The sequence below is a fragment of the Micromys minutus genome (genome assembly GCF_963924665.1).
Source record: "Micromys minutus genome assembly, chromosome: 13".
Lineage (NCBI taxonomy): Eukaryota > Metazoa > Chordata > Mammalia > Rodentia > Muridae > Micromys > Micromys minutus.
The window spans coordinates 44,428,894-44,445,260 of NC_137982.1; the positions used below are offsets into that span (position 1 = coordinate 44,428,894).

Consider the following 16,367-nt stretch of genomic DNA (forward strand, 5'->3'; position numbering starts at 1 on the left):
TAGAAGACAGAAGACAACTTTGGGAGATGTTCCTTGGTTGCTACCTACCTTCCTGACCCAGGGCTCTCAGAGTAGACTAGGCTGCTATCCAATAAGTCTAAGGCTCAACCAGTCTCCATCTCCACAGCTGGTCCTGGGGCTAGATCTCAGGTCCTCATACATGTGCAGCAAGCACTTTATGAGCAGAGCTGTCTCCTTAGCAATGTTTTCATGATTTGAGGGGTTTTGTTTGGGATTTGACTGTTGAGACAGGGTTTTCTGCTCAGTCTGACCTTGAACTAAATCAGTCCTCTTGCCTTGGCCCTCTGAGTGCTGGGATTATAGGTATGTACCATCATACCTAGGCTGCAGGCTAATTTTATCTGGCATAGGGGATGTATATCAGAGGCAGTAACTGCAGTGTGTCTGTTGTGAAACATAACTGTCCTTAGTAAAACTGACCTTTATTTCTAAAAGATTTTAAAGTGACAAGGCTAGTTTTTCTCAGCATCTGCTTCATTGTTACTTTTTCCTGCTTATGGTTTTTTTCTTTATTGATAGAATTTGAAGACTATAGCACATTAATTTTTATGTCTTTAATAATCCTATGCCATGTATTTTGACTTTAAAAACAAATTATTTCAATTAGTTTTTCCTAGTATTATCCTAGTAACTGAGCCACACCACTTATGAGTAGTACAGGCCTTGAAAGGGTCTTGTTTTCTTATTTTTTGTGCCATTGGGTTTTGGATTTCTTCTATGAATCCCCCACACCACCCCCTCCCCAACTTCCATTTCACTGAATTTAGTTGCTTATATGTCTTAATTCATAGCCCGCTTCTACTGATTCTTGAAAGATCACTCTTTGAAGATGTGGGTGGGAGGGCTTGCCCTCTTTTTCTATTTCTAATTCTTTTCCTACATGAATTTATAATACTTAGTTTTACAGCTTTTAAAGAAAAATATTACCCATCCACTCATTAATTAAAAAAATATTGAGTACTTTTGATAAGCCAGGCTTGTCTGAGTATAGACTAGAGCTTTGCAGGGTTCCTGCAGGGAGCTGGATTATTGTGGCGATGTTAGAGTGAGACTGAGGGCTGCCTTAGATCAGGCGTTCAGAAAGAGCTTGGTAAGAACAGGAAGGTCAGAAGAAGCCCAGCATGGCTAAGGCTGAAAGTGGGAGCAATCCACGTAGAGGGAATAGTGGGTGCAAGTCTGTGGATAAAGCTAGTCTTGGCTGGGCTTGTGTGGGTAAAGCTAGCCTTGGCTGAACTTGTTGTGGTTGCAGTGTAATAAGCCAGAGAGAGGCGGAGCAGAAAGTGGGTAGAGGCCAGGTGATAGATACAAGGTCCTGGTAGGATGGAAGAGTTTTGTTTTTAACACAGTCAAAGCAAAGCAACAACTAAGAAACCTTTACTAGTCTTTAGAAAGGCAGACAAAACAAAAAGCCTTTTTCCAAGATAAGCGTTATTATTAGGAAAATAGATGTACTTCCCTTTACAGAAACTTAGGCTATAGAATCTAAACATAGGCTGCATCTAGCATAAGTCAAGGAAATTCATTCTCACTCAGGTCTTTCTATAGGAACCATTGTTGTGTTATTTCCATTTAGCGGAATCTGATCTAATTTAGTAATCCTTCTGCTGTAGCTTCAAACCAGGCTGTCTTCCAGTGCCATGGTGACAGTCTTCAGATCCTGGAAGTATACAGCAAATTCGTCTCACTCTTCACCCATGGGAATTACTGATCCTGTGCATTTGTGTAGGAGCTGCAAAGAATTAGTGATAACTTAGGCACCATACCTGGGCTGAGTCTGGAGGGGTTGTCTAAGAAATGGTTTATCAGAGCTGCAACTGGCCCTCAGTCATGGATGTTGTAGCCTTCTTTGGTGACACTTGAGTTTTGAAAGTTAACTCTGAGACAAGTTGATTAAAGGAAAAATATACCTCAGTCAGTCCTGTCTAGCCATTTACAGCGTGGTTTTGTCTTAACTAGAACTGAAACGGCTTTAGCCGAGGCAGGTGAGCACAGGGTGGCATGTTGTACCCGTGTTGTACATGCATTCTTAGACTGAGTCTTAGCGGGGAGAGGTCCTCCCTGCTGTCCTTTTCCTCTGATAGAGTCTGTTTACTCTCCTCCTATCTGGGGCGGGGTGGGGACCTTGTGAAGTCAGTTCTTTCTTCTGCCTGCATGGGTGCTGGGGACAGAAGTCAGGCCTCGGGCTTGCAGCACTCATCCTTACTGGCCAAGCTCTCTGGCTTAGTCTTTCTGTGGGCTGTTGTTTTGTTCTAAGGTTAAACATGAGAGAAAAGGGCAGAATGAAGGAAAAAATATTGTTAGTCTTCAAACCATTAGTTTGGCATTTTTGCTAAATTAAACTATGGAAAGAGTGTAAATAGCTGTGCTTTTTTTCTTTCTAATGAAAACGTATTTCATAAATGTGAGTGGCTACTGAAAGATCTTAACTTTTACTATTTATTTTTTACATGTATGTGTGAGTGTTTTACCTGCATGCATGTATGTGCACCATGTGCATGCCTGCTATTTATAGAGGTCAGAAAAGGGCGGCACCACCAAATTGGTGCTGGGAACCAAACTGTGATCTTTTGAGGCCTAGTAAGAGATATATTGCTGTAATGAAATACCATGACCAAAGCAATTTTGGGGGCGGGGGTGGGGGGATAATTAAAGCCTATGTTTCACATCACTTTTCAGATGAAGGAAGTCAGGACAGGAACTCAGACAGGGCAGGAACCTGGGGACAAAAGCTGCTGCAGGCTATGAGGAGGTGCTGCTTACTGTGTTGCTCCCAAAGCTTGCTCAGCCTGCTTTCTTATAGCACCAGGACCACTAGCCCACGGGTGGGCCCACCCATAATGGGATGGGCCTTTCTCATAGATCACTAATTAAGACATGCCCTATAGGCCTGCCTGCCTACTACACTTAATCTGCCTTGATCTTATAGAGACATTTTCTCAATTGAGGCTTCCTCCTTTCAAATGATTCTAGCTTCAATCAAATTGACATAAACTAGCTAGCATATTCTGTTAAAACAGCAAGGTCTCTTAACTACTGGGTTATCTCTCTGGCCTCAGCATCTTCTTGGTTAAATATCAGCTTGCTATTTGGCATGAGAGCATTTGGAGTTTTTTGCTGCCTATAAGAGCAGAATGTTAGATTTAGCCAAAGCAGAGCAGTGCAGGGTAACAGTAAGCAGGCTTGGAGCTTCAAGACAAGTGTATTTTAGCTTACTGTAGTTACTCAGAAATTGAAAGAATGTAAAGGCATATGAGATTGTTTGCCAAAAGAGCATAAGCTGATCAACACAGAATTAATATCTTTAAATAGCTACTGTGGCCGGAAGTGTTCAGGATTTAGGCTTTCTGTTTCCTAGCCAGATCCTACCTCTTCTTCCTTTATCATTTCTAAACTATTTTCCTTCTCTTAGCTGACTTTACAGAATGAAACTAATAAAGGGCTGAACACATTATGGTGATCTTGTTGCCTTTAAACAAGAGGAAAAAGTGGGGAAGGGGTGGGAGGACAGGAGGGATGTCTTGGCAGGCAACACTGTCTAACTCTAGCCAAAGGCTTGGGTTAGGTTCTCAGCACCCATACAAGTAGATAACAACTACCTGTAATCCAGCTTCAGGGGATTGGATCCCTCCTCTGGCCTCTTGGGGCTCCTGCGTTTATGTGCTCGTACTGCCGCATAAATATACACATAATTAAAAGTAAATCTTAAAAAATAATTTAGCAAAATGCATTTTATAACCCTAAACCATACACTTATAGCCCCAATATTAGTACCCACTGCTTACTTATAATTTGTTATAAAGATACAAAATACAGATAAAGTTGTTGCTATTATTGTTGTTTTCATAATCCACAATTTAAAAAATAAAGCAAAAAACCCTGGGACTGGAGAGATGGCTCCAAAGTCAAGAACCCTCATTACTCTTGCAGAGGACCCAGGTTCAATTCCTAGTACGCACATGGTGGCTCACAACTATTTGTAACTCCAGTTCTGAAGGATCAGGCTCCCTCTTCTGTCTTCTGAGGACACTGGGCAAACATGAGGTGTCAGGAAAACACTCATATATGTAAATGTGAAACTATCAAAATTACTAAAGTAACTTAAACATATTTAAAGTTTAGAAATTTACTGTTCAAAACTATTTAACATGATTCTTTCTTTTTATTCTACTAAAACATTTTTTCTCTTGAGATGGAGTCTGACTATGTAGTATTGTCTGGACTGGAGCACACAGACGCCCACCTGCCTCTGCCTCCCAAATGCTGGGATTAATGTGACACTACCACGATTGACCATTGTTTTTCAATGTCACTAATAAAACAGCTCCATACATTTGCTGGTAGATTGATGTTTTGTTGGCCATTTGATTGGTTTTTGTCTGATATTCTTAGGAATAGAATCTCTCACATTTTTATCCATGGTGCCAGCACAGACTAGCCCTTAAATGTTTGTTCAGATTTTATTAGACCATGTCTTTCTACTTGGAAAGGCCAAACAAAAGACACCCTTCTTTAAGACATTGTACATTACCTTTGGTTCGAGGGGATACATCACCCCACGTCCTGCTTTCATAAGCATGGAACACACACACTGTACACAGATATAAATGCAGGCCAAACATACATACAAAATAAAAATAAATATGAAAAAAGACATATTTGTACACAAATAAATAGCAGAAATTGAAACTCACATATTGCCTAAAATGAATGTTCTAACTTGTAGGTGAGCATGTCTAGTAGCTAAGTTTCAGCACAGCGCAGCATTGCTGGTTAAGCTTGGCTTTGCCATTTCCCCTTCTGAGTTCTGTAATTCCCCGGTGTTTTCCGTCAGACTTGTAGAGAGAACACTGCCCACGTTGCCAGGTCAGTCTTTTCAAGTGTAGCTTAATTTTTTAAAACTTTCATGACAAGGAATATTAAGATTTGTTTACTTGTTTGTTTAGTGTATGTAAGTACACTGTCGCTGTCTTCAGACACACCAGAAGGGGGCATCAGATCCCATTACAGATGGTTGTGAGCCACCATGTGGTTGCTGGGAGTTGAACTCAGAACCTCTGGAAGAGCAGCCAGTGCTCTTAACCACTGAGCCAGCCTTAACCACTCCAACCCTGTTGGTTCTTTATGATATTTTAATTTACAAAATTATTTTTTATCAACTCTATTTAAAAATGTAATGCTCTAAATTATATTGAAAATATTTTTAACAATATCATTATCACAGTAATATAATTGTCTGTATTGAAGAAATATTTTAATGTTATAATAATGAATAATATTCTCAATTTTGAAGAGAATATTCTTAATATTATGATAATGAACAATGTTCATTATCAGAAGAGAGGCACTGTAAATGGAGACATTAGTATTTCAAAGAGTTAATATGTAAAGCAGTGTTTCTTAGAAGGACAAAAAAAGCAGATGTTAAGCTCTGGGCTGAGAGCACGTGTCCATTCACAAAGAGACACAGCACAGTATGTGAGTTCAGGATGTATTGGTATGCTAACTCAGAAACCTGGTGGCTTGGGTTGTCCCAGAAGCTGATTTTGTCCACTCACGCACTGTCTTCTGCCAACATTCTCAACCTCTGTGCTCACTTTCCATGGCTGCCTACCTTCTCTATGCCCAGAGGCTTTATTCTGTCAGGCATAGTCCTTCATCTCTGAGGTTCTATGCAGAATTGCAGACTTAGTGTTAATTTTAAATCTAAGTGCATTTTTAGAATCTTTATGGTTAAAAATATTCTAGTCATTTCTTCATTGGCTAAAGCAGTAATGTTAATTTCATGTGCTTGGAAAGCCAGGGTCTTAGCTGGTAAATAAAGCCTCCTTTACAAAGCTTTTTATCCTCGAGGATAAACCAGTTCCTCTTGTCAGAATTGTTTATGTGACGAGGAGAGCTGTGGTGGTGTTTTCAGTTCATGCTTCTCCAGTTCTCAGAGAAAGGAGCACGTGCCGTCCTTGCCATGAACTTCTGAGCAGCTTAAATCCATTAGCTTATTCATGCTACATCAATGCAGACCTGCTTTAGACTATTTTATAAACAACTTGAAATAAAGGCAGTCTGATCAAATCACTGTCTTACTAAGCAAATTATATTTTAAATACTTGACAAAAGCTACATATTAATGGCTTATGATATTTTCAAAGACAATTATATTTACAAGCTGTTCTTTAAAATGAATTCCAGAAATGAGTCTTTTCTAAGATTTAGTAGCTCATGAGTTCAGGTCTTCCTCCTCCCTGAACATGCTTTCATTGTTTCAGAGGTTTGTTGAAGTCTGAGAGTATAGTGTTACTGCCCCATTGCATAATTATTATATTCTTTTTCCCCTGATACTAATTGAATTACAGTGTGGTAGTCAATGTTATCACCTTGTTTTCTATTAACATCTGCCTTTTGATAATAATAGTGATTTGCGTTTTCCAGGTTGTTTCTTCTGAGATACATTATTTACTGTTACAAGATGAAGTTAGTCAGCTGACAATAGCTAAGACCTGTTTTAAATGAGTCCTCTTCATCACTTGGCTTTAAACTGCCGCTGAGCATTAGGAATATGGTTTGGGATGTCTGGGATGGAGACTCACCTAACTGCACATTTAGTCATGGTGCTACTTGTCCTGGCCAAGTCACCAGGAGAGTTTAGTAGCCCTATCACTCTGGAGTTATTATTTTTTTGTAAACATTTATTTCAGAACTGGGTTACTAGATCTATTGATGTACATGTAATTACTATTTAACCTATTTCTAAAGAATTTTGCTGATATTTTTAATGCAGTCTTGACAAATTGAGTTATTGTTGAACTCATTGAATAGAATCATTTAAAATCATTAAAATCACCCAAAAAAAAGGAAAAGACATTGAAAGTGGAAAATATTTCTGATGCCTCCCAACAGATAAATAGATTGATAGTAATTTTACGATTTTCTTTGGTCTCTTTAATATGTATCTGTAAAGAAATTAGTTTTCCAATTATCAAGTTATATATACAGTTTAAAGAGCATAGACTTTCTATTTTGAAGATCTGGTATGAAAACATGGTTCCTTACTCCAGTTTAATAAATGTGCGTTTGTGTCTGCAGCACAGTAGACGGGCAGCTGTGACACAGTCCTGTGTGCAGCTGGAGCATAGGCTAGCAGAAGCCTCACAGTGAGAGGGACAAAGAGATAAGGAATGAATAGAAGAGAAGCCAAAGGATTAAGACATTACTGTGTTACTTTAGATGTGTTCCTTTTTAGCCATATTGAATTATATATGCAGCACCTAACACAGTGCTAACTGTAAGTGAACTGTATCAAGTTTTCTGCACTTGCATAATTGTTTCTGTTACATTTAATTATAATATTAAAACATTTTTAATACTGTTTGAAATATAAGCAAGAATTAACCACTATTAACTCAGAACATAAACAGTCTAGCTTTGACTTTTTTCTTTATATATTACTGATTATATAAGTAGGAATTTACCTTCTGCTTAGTAGACTAGTTAGTAAAGTCAATGCAACATAAAATGTGTTAGTCATATAATGTTGCACACTGAAAGATTATTTTAAAAAGATGCTTGGGATTGGGAACATTTGTGGTAAAAATTTAACCAGAAGATGGCAGTGATGAGCCTCCTATACTTCCTGCTACGGTAATCAAAAAGTTTTCCAAATGTCATAGCATGAAATGGCATGTCTAAAGTAGTGTTGAGACATTGGAGAAATATAGTTGCTATTGTTTTATATGCTATAAAGAATGTATGTTGTTCTCTAAGAAGGGATTAAGAATATTTTGGGTGTCTGTATCTTTGTCTGTACGTTCAGTTTTTTCTGAGTACTGGGGTAAGGAAGTTATCATACATCTTGCTATGTGTAGTTTGCATGTGTCGCTTTCTGTGTTGCATCATGTCTAGAAGGCATGCTGTTTTATGGCCTGTCTGCATTGCCCATCCAAATTGCTGGAAACTAATGAACATTTTAAAGGAGCCATTCCTTTATCTGTTTCATTTCCCTAAATTGCCTCTTTTCAGTGGAGAGAAATGTATTAATTTTAAATACTAAATTATTGAGACATCAGGTATCAAATCCAGGGCCTTACACACGGAGCCACTTCCCCATCCCTAAAATTGTTTGAAAGAAAAAATATTAGACAAATATTTAACATTTTCAAACAAATCTTGAAACCCAGAGAAGAAATCACTTGAAGCCTGTTTCCAAGCTTTACTTTCTGCAGAGTCATCAGTCAACACATAAACTGTGATGGTCTTACAGGAGTGACATTAAAGGGGAAGGAATTTCTCCTTTGAAATTGGTGGCCGCCTTCAGTGATGGACAAGATGAAGATACATCTTTCCATAGTCTGTCTTTTAGACGCAGAAAGCCTGAATGCATCTTGCCAGAGGAATCGCATGAGTCTTCAGCATGGTGCTAACTTTGTCTTTCCCCTTTCTTCCTACTGTTTATTTTCTCCCTTGTATTTCTGTTTCTGGTTTGTCATTATTTTTCCCTTTTGGTTAATTATTTCATGTTAAATTGTTTTTGAAACACTGTAAGATGAGCAACCTCTCCATGTAGTAACAGCAGATACCTGTCTGTTTCACTATTTAGTCCCTCCTCCTATGTCTCCATCCTCCAAGTCAGTGAGCACGCCAAGTGAAGCTGGAAGCCAGGATTCTGGAGATGGCGCCGTGGGATCTAGGTATGTAATTCTTTCCTAATATCTTAATGATAGAATAGAATGCAGTCAGTGTTTTAGAGAGAGTCTTAAGTATTTATGTTGACTTATTACTTCCTTCTTAAACTCCAAACAGCATAGAAATTCTCTCTTGTAAATTGAGGTAACTTTTGCAACAATATTTTAGCTGTCATGTTAGTAGAAAATAGCTGTGTTTTTATGATAATTTATATTGAAATAGAGGTGTTCATGGATTTAAATTTGCTATACTTAAACAAATGTTCTCATTATTGTATGAATGTTTTGACTATGAATAATGTAGAACATCTTTGTTGTGCCTAATTTTCCACTTGATAATTGAACTTTGAAAAATTCAGTTAAATATTACAATTCTGTTTATTAAGTAGCTGATTCTGCTAAAGATGAAAAAAATAATCATAACATAAAATATCAGCCCTGGAAAGGTGGCTTCTTGCAGAGGACTTGGTGTGGCTCCCAGTCCACATCTGCCAGCACACAGCCTTCTGTAACTATAGTTCCAAGGGATCTGAGTTAACCTCTGCAGGCACCGGACACACACACATTGTGCACATACAGACAAACAAGGTGCATGCACCCAAATAAAATAAAACTGTAAAAGAATGCATAAAGTGTCAGGTAAAGGGATTACGGCCAAGCAAACACAAGGTTCATTGAGCTCACGTCTGCCTCATAAAACTGTATTCCAGTTTATCTGAGCATTCTACATACATGTTGAAACGTATTTTTCAGAAATTCAGTAATATTTCATCTTTTTTCTAAAAGCCATTTTGGGGAATGTATTATCAATTCTTACTGTGTCCTTTTTGTACATGGCAATTGGCAAGTTTTAATTTACCAGCACCTTCTTACACCTGAACTGAGAGTAATCACAAGTCAATCCACAACTGACTGAGAATCCTTATTTGGGGCCAAGAAGTTAAAAATCCTGCCCAGGAAACATCTTAACATCATCTTAAAGGCTAAGTTATAGCTCACTAAGGACTTATCTAGCATGTGCAGAGCCCTAGCTATTGGTCCCCAGAACTACAAGAAAAAAAAGTTAGTGAAGCTTTTCAGTTTTATTTTTTCCCCCTTCATGTGTATGCTTGTGCCCTTCTGATTGAAGATAAAAATTGACAATAAAGTCTGATATAGAAAACAAACAAAAACCACTACAAACACATCCTGCAAACAAAAGGGGTTGGGTGGGGCTGTAGAGATGGCTGAGCAGTTAAGAGCACTGATTGTTCTTCAGGAGGTCCTGAGTTCAGTTCCCAGCAACAACATGGTGGCTCACAACCATCTGTTATTGGGTCCAATGCCCTCTTCTGGTGTGTCTGAAGACAGCTACAGTGTACTCACATACAATTAAAAAAGAAAAAAAGTTGCCCTGTGTTCCACACACAAATAATAAATAAATTTATTTTAAAAATGGGGTTGGGTGGTTTAAGAAATCAACAACATATTCAGTTCCAAAATAATCAGGTTATCATTAACAATTAAGAGGTACAGAAATGGGCTAGAGAGATGCTCAGCGGTGAAGAACACATGCTCCTCTTACAGAGGACCAGCTCTAACTCCAGTTCCAGAGAATCTGATGCCTTCTTCTGACCTTTGCTGCTATCGTGCGTCAAAATACAAAACTATACATAAAAATTAAACCTGGGCTGGAGAGACAGCTCAGCGGTTAGAGCACTGACTGCTTTTCCAGGGGTCCTGAGTTCAATTCCCAGCACCCACATGGTGGCTCACAACCATCTGTAATGGGATCTGATGCCCGCTTCTGGTATGTCTGATGACACCTACAGTGTACTCATGTACATAAAATAAATAGATAAAATCTAAAAGTAAAAGGTCAGCAAGCTGGCTAGCTTGAATCTGAGATGTGCCCTCCAAAACTGACAAATCTAGCAGTGCTAGTGCTGGAGGTGACTGGTAACTCATATTTAAGAAAAAAAAATAGTTTTCTCTTGACAAGTAATATTACTCTATAAACTATATGTTTTGAAGACAGTTTAAATTAAGTTTTAAGACTAAAATCACTTGGTTTATGCTTTCATGCTTTTTGTTTTTAAGACAGGGCATCACCATGTAGCCCTGGGTAGCTTGGAACTTGCTCTATATGGACCAGGCTAGCCTCAAACTCAGACTCACTCACTTCTGCCTCCCCAGTGATAGGATAAAAGGTGTGTGCCACCATTCCTTTAGGTAAATATGCCAGTTATTCCTTTAGATAGCTCATATTTAGATATTTTCAACTGAAGGGTTTTTTTTTTCTTTTATAACCAATGTTATAACAGTGAAAATATTTCTCAACATAAGTTATATATTTACTAAATTTTTTACTACTACATATTATTTTAAGTAATTTATAATTGAGCTCATGTTTCTCATTTCAAGTAGGAATAGGAAGATTATTTTAAACCATTGTCAGTAAGTTTGTTTTTAAGTACGGTGTATCATTTACTTAATTTTTACAGTTACTATGGATTAAGGTGTCATCCTCCATGGATAACCTAGAAACTACTCACGATGCTTTGGGATATTGTAAATTGGCACAGGAAGTTAAGTACTAGTTAGAAAACTGTTTGTGTATAGGACAGATTCTTTAAATTGCCAGCAAATACTGTAGATTACCACATAAAATACATTTTTTCTGCTTTTACAACATACCATTCTAGTGACTGTATTGTTAGCGTAAAGATGTTTTTCCAAAATGCTCAAAGGAGATTATGCTATCCTGTGCTTACAAAGTATATCTTAAGACTTAGTGTAAAATAAGAAAAGAAGTTAACTTAATAATTTAAAAGTTGTTCTTATTAGAGAAAGTAATCAGTTTGTAATCTAAGTGTGACAGGAAAGAAAAGAACTTTTAAGTTTTCCTTCAGTGTCCTGTGAAAACGACGACTCACCTGCAGATGACTGTGAGGAGGGCTGTTTGTCCATTTTACACATACAAATAGAAGCCCAAGTCAGCTCCAAGTTCCATAATGGGAAAATAATTATAGATGCTTAAAACAGTAAAAGAACGTGTGTCTAAGTCCAGTGCATTACATAGAATACTCAGCTCTGACGGTGAGCAGCTCCTCCTGTGCAGTTGATGGTGGAAGGAAGAGAGAGAACATTCTAGAGAATGCCGGCCGGCTCAGGTTAGTCCACACAAAGAGCAGGAAGAAGAGAGTTGCCCTCATAAGATAGGCCACTGTCGAATAACTCCTTAAATGACAGAAATCAGTGTTGCTGCTGCTGATGCTTTACGAGTAAGTGTAACAGGATGAACTACTCACTTTTGCATGTTGGAAGTTGCTTCTTATCATTTCTGTTTACTTCCTTAATCACTTGTGATCTTATATGTAAGTGATAGCCATTCAGTTAGGTAATCCACACTTCTTCATCCTTTTTTTAAAAAAAAATAGTTTTGATTAGTTTATTTCTAAGAATTAGAATTATACTTTATATGTCTAAAAAACCTTTCTATCTCTCTCCACGTATTAGAATTTGACTATTTTAGTACTGACCATGTTTTGAAATGAAGTTTTACTCGATTTTAGATTAATAACATCCTCAACAAGGAGGTTTATGTTATTGGTCAGCTAGAGCCCTTGTATAATATAGAGGCTGCTGACAGAACATTCCTTGGAGACCATCTCATCAAACTGCTTTTGGTTTAACAAAGCCCAAGTTTGTTGCTGTTGATTGCTCAATACAAAGTAGGTCTTCACTGTGCCCTCTTTTCTTCATTGTATACGTATGACCAGCCCTGTTTAACTCCTGAGCTGTTTCCTCATAAGAGGAAGGTTTTCTCGTCTTTGACTAATTGTTTTTTTATTGATAAATAATACAGGCAAGCTGAGAAATCACTTGTTGTATTAAAAGTTATAGGACTAAAACTAATTTTGTATTCTGTAACTTAAGAAGCAAAATATTCTATGAAAATATTCTATGAAATGCTAGTACTAAATTTAGAGCTGCACTTAGCCTTTTGTATGGAACTGAACATTCTACTGTGTTGCTAACAGACAAGGATGCTGAGATGATAAAGCACCTTTTGTTCTGGTATTGAGTAGAGTTAGCTTAGGTGGAAAACATCAGATACAAGATACTTTACCATTAGGCAATGGTAAGACATCACTATTTGTTTAGGATTGAGATTCTTCAAAACTTAGGCAATTCTCTTGAAAGGGGGAAAATCAATTTCTTTTCTAGAGACAGACATTCTTAGTTCTTTTCTAAAGAGTGACATGTAAGCCCAAGGCAATGCTTAACCCATGAATTACAGCAAGGTCACATTTTGGAAACCTTAGCTATTTTGTATCCCAGTGGGATAGTCTTGGTTTTTTTACCAAAAAGCTTATGTGTTGACTCATTTCCTTTACCAGTATGGCAATTTCCTGCACATATTTAAAGCTTTGGGCAAGATTAGAATATGCTAACTGTTTTTACTAATCTTCTTTACATTAGGAATCTTAAAACATTTAACTCTTTCATAGCCTGGTTTGTTTACCTTCCATAAATAATGTATATTTGGTTTGTATGGTTTAGCTATTTGTGTCCATTTTTGTGCAGTACCAGTTTTCCACATTCTGAAGATACACTGAATTATTCTGGATTAAGTACCTACATCTTTAACCACCTTGATGCTTGTTGTATTGGAGTTAGACCTAGTATGTGGGTTTTAGTCTTACTAACCATCTCATGCTGTTCTTAGTTGTGAATAGCACATTCGTGTTAGCTGTTTACAGAGTTGCTTGACTAACTTCTGACCTTTTTTACTAATGCTTCATGGTTGCCACAACCATTTAGGACGCTGCACTGGGACACAGACCCGTCAGTTCTTCAGCTTCACTCAGATTCCGATTTGGGGTATTGCACAGATTTATTACCTTCCCTCTTTAAAAATTAATTTGCTTTTTTGTGAAACTGTTCTTATTTTACTTTGCTCTAGTTTCTAATATTGTATCTAGTTAAGACAAGAATGATAATTTACCCTGAAACCTCATTTATCTTTTTATAATTAATGAAATAGTCTTCATATGTAATTTTCTAGGTACCATAAGTTGCCTACTTAAATGGCAACATTCTTTGTTCTGTTTTTTTTTTTTATAAAATTTTCTAAGATATACTAAAATTTTATATATACATGCATACATATATTATATATAATGTGTATGCACACATGCGCACACACACATGCGCACACTAAAAGTATTTGCTATAGTCATTGAATGTGACTAAGATAGCCATTTGAAGCTTCTGAAATATGTAATCATGTACTTGAACATCTGAAGCAAGAATACATAAGCCTTGGATTGCTTAGAGGATGTCTCTGAGCTTCTTGTATATTTGCCAGAAGACCCTTCTCTGGCTTTACCAGGTCTTCCTCTCATGCTTTCCTGGGGTTCCTTATTTTCGGTAAATGTAGCTTTTGGAGAAGTGAGATATTGCCCTTACCTTTCTCCTGTAAAATCTTTTAAGAAATACATTGTTTTCTGTTACTGTTGGGTTTATTACATTTTCTGGTTGGTAATTTGTCCCTAAACTGTAGCCTGCCCTGTCCTTTTTCCCTAGTAAGCAAGTGGTTTATTTAATTGTCTGTATCTTAAACATCAAGATTATGAAGTTCTTATTTAAACTTTATCTTAGATTGATTCAAGTATCCTTAAATCATAACCATTTAATTATTTGATTATGCTTTCCTGAAGTAAAAAACACATTAAAGGTGTTTTATGGCTCATATATAGTACCTTAGAGCAAGATTATTTATTTATTTATTTTTTTTTTAGTTTGTCTTTTTTTAACTTAGGTTTTTCTCCTATTGGGATGGTGTCTCACTCATCTCAAACTACTGAATTCTGTGTTCCACTCCAAGTGCAGGCACAGCCGAGTGCCACCATGCCTGGCTCACAGACTAACTTTGTAGTGTATTCATCTTACTCTACTTTCTTCATAAAGAATCTAAAGTAGGTGTTAAAGAACACCTATATTAGAAAATGGAAATGTTTATATGTATTAACAGTGACATATATTGAAGGTGTGTTTATAAAATATGTGAGACTTTTATTTCAGATCTAAGGAAGTTGCTACAATGCCTATATTGGATGTCCTTCCAAGGGAGTTTTATGATTAAGAACTTTTGGCAACTGGGAAGCACAATTTAGTTTAAACACCTAACAACTAAGTAAAAATTCTTTTAATAACTAATAAGAGGTCTTTTCTTTTGGTCTGTATTTCAACTCTCCCGATATATCCTCCACTTCCCAAATCAGAAGTGGCTTCTGTAGTTCCACTACATTCATGAGACCTGCTACTTTAGGCTTAGGAGATTCCAACCTGAGTATGTGACTATGAGTCACAGACAGCACTGACTATGTTGAGATTTTTAAAAGTTAAATAATTTATTTTAAAATCCATAATGATATGATTCTCTTATCTACCAAATGTAAGGGGGGGAAAAGGCTTTCCAGGATGCCAAAATCCAAAATGGCCTGGAGTGGAGACACTGGGCATGCAAGCCTGCGCCTGAGTTTGATCCCTAGAGCCTATAGAAAAGTGATGAAGAGAAATGACTCTACACATTTGTCCTCTGACCTATACACATGCGCGCGCGCGCACACACACACACACACACACACACACACACACTTGTTTAAAGAAAAAAGGAGAGGGCTTTCAACTTTCAGTCTTAAAGTCATTGTCTGCTAATGGTGAGTAGAAGCACAGAAGGGCTGGGGAGGCATTAGTCTCCTCAAGACAGTCTGGAATCATAATTGCTGGTTCCTCCACCTGTCTATCCTGTGTAGTGGTCCATTCTGAAACTCCTGCCCTCTCAGGCTGCTACTGCCCACACGCCTGCCCTAAGACACAATACAGCTTCTGAAAATGAAGAGGAAGTACCGTGAGCAATTCAGAAATATCTTTTTTCTGTGCTACCTTTTAATCCTTTTGATGAAGTAAAGCTAGTTCATTGGTCATTTCATATTTATCTAGGAAAGCAGGGATTTACATTTCAGTGCTAGATACAACCGAATGTTTAATGCTTAATTTTTTAAAATAGCATGCTTGATGAAGTTAAGATTTAATGATTTGTTGTATTTAAAATCATCTATATTCACTTATCTAGACGAGGACCTATTAAACTTGGAATGGCCAAAATTACTCAAGTTGACTTTCCTCCTCGAGAAATCGTCACATATACAAAGGAAACTCAGACTCCAGTTACATCTCAACCCAAAGAAGGTGAGTGTCCGACCTGAATGTGACGGGCAAGGCTGTGTTAAGTGGGTAGATGTGGAAGTTTTCTTCTTTTATACTTGACATTTAGTGGGAGGGAGTGTGGTCTGTGTACACATGGATGCACATGGAGCTAGCCGAGGGAGGACGGGTGTCCTGCCCTGCTGCTCTGCCTCCTTGCCTGGAGACAGCTCTGTCACTGAGCCTCCACAGTGCTCAAGTTAACAGGCTCACACACACATGGGCTCCTACCTGTGTTGCTGTTGTTATTTGGTGGGGTTTTTGTTTTTAATGTGGACCTGGGGATCTGAACTCACGTCCTCATGCTTGCACAGTAAGCACTCTTACCCACCGTGCCATCTTCTAGCCCTATTTTTGACATTTTCTTAGAGAATCATTATAAAGCTAGTAACGCTTCCCAGTTTCTGTATTTATATA

At 37.6% G+C, this 16,367-nt stretch overlaps 1 protein-coding gene across 3 annotated transcripts in view; it reads left to right on the plus strand.

The window, feature by feature from the left end:
* Window positions 1–16,367, plus strand: part of DYNC1I2 (dynein cytoplasmic 1 intermediate chain 2) — a 49,696-nt gene that overhangs the window by 5,958 nt on the left and 27,371 nt on the right. For all 3 annotated transcript variants that reach the window (XM_080927267.1, XM_080927266.1, XM_080927268.1), the window contains exons 4-5: window positions 8,612–8,702; window positions 15,820–15,935. In XM_080927267.1, coding sequence (XP_080783393.1) covers window positions 8,612–8,702; window positions 15,820–15,935 — 207 coding nt within the window. The remainder of the gene's footprint in view (window positions 1–8,611; window positions 8,703–15,819; window positions 15,936–16,367) is intronic.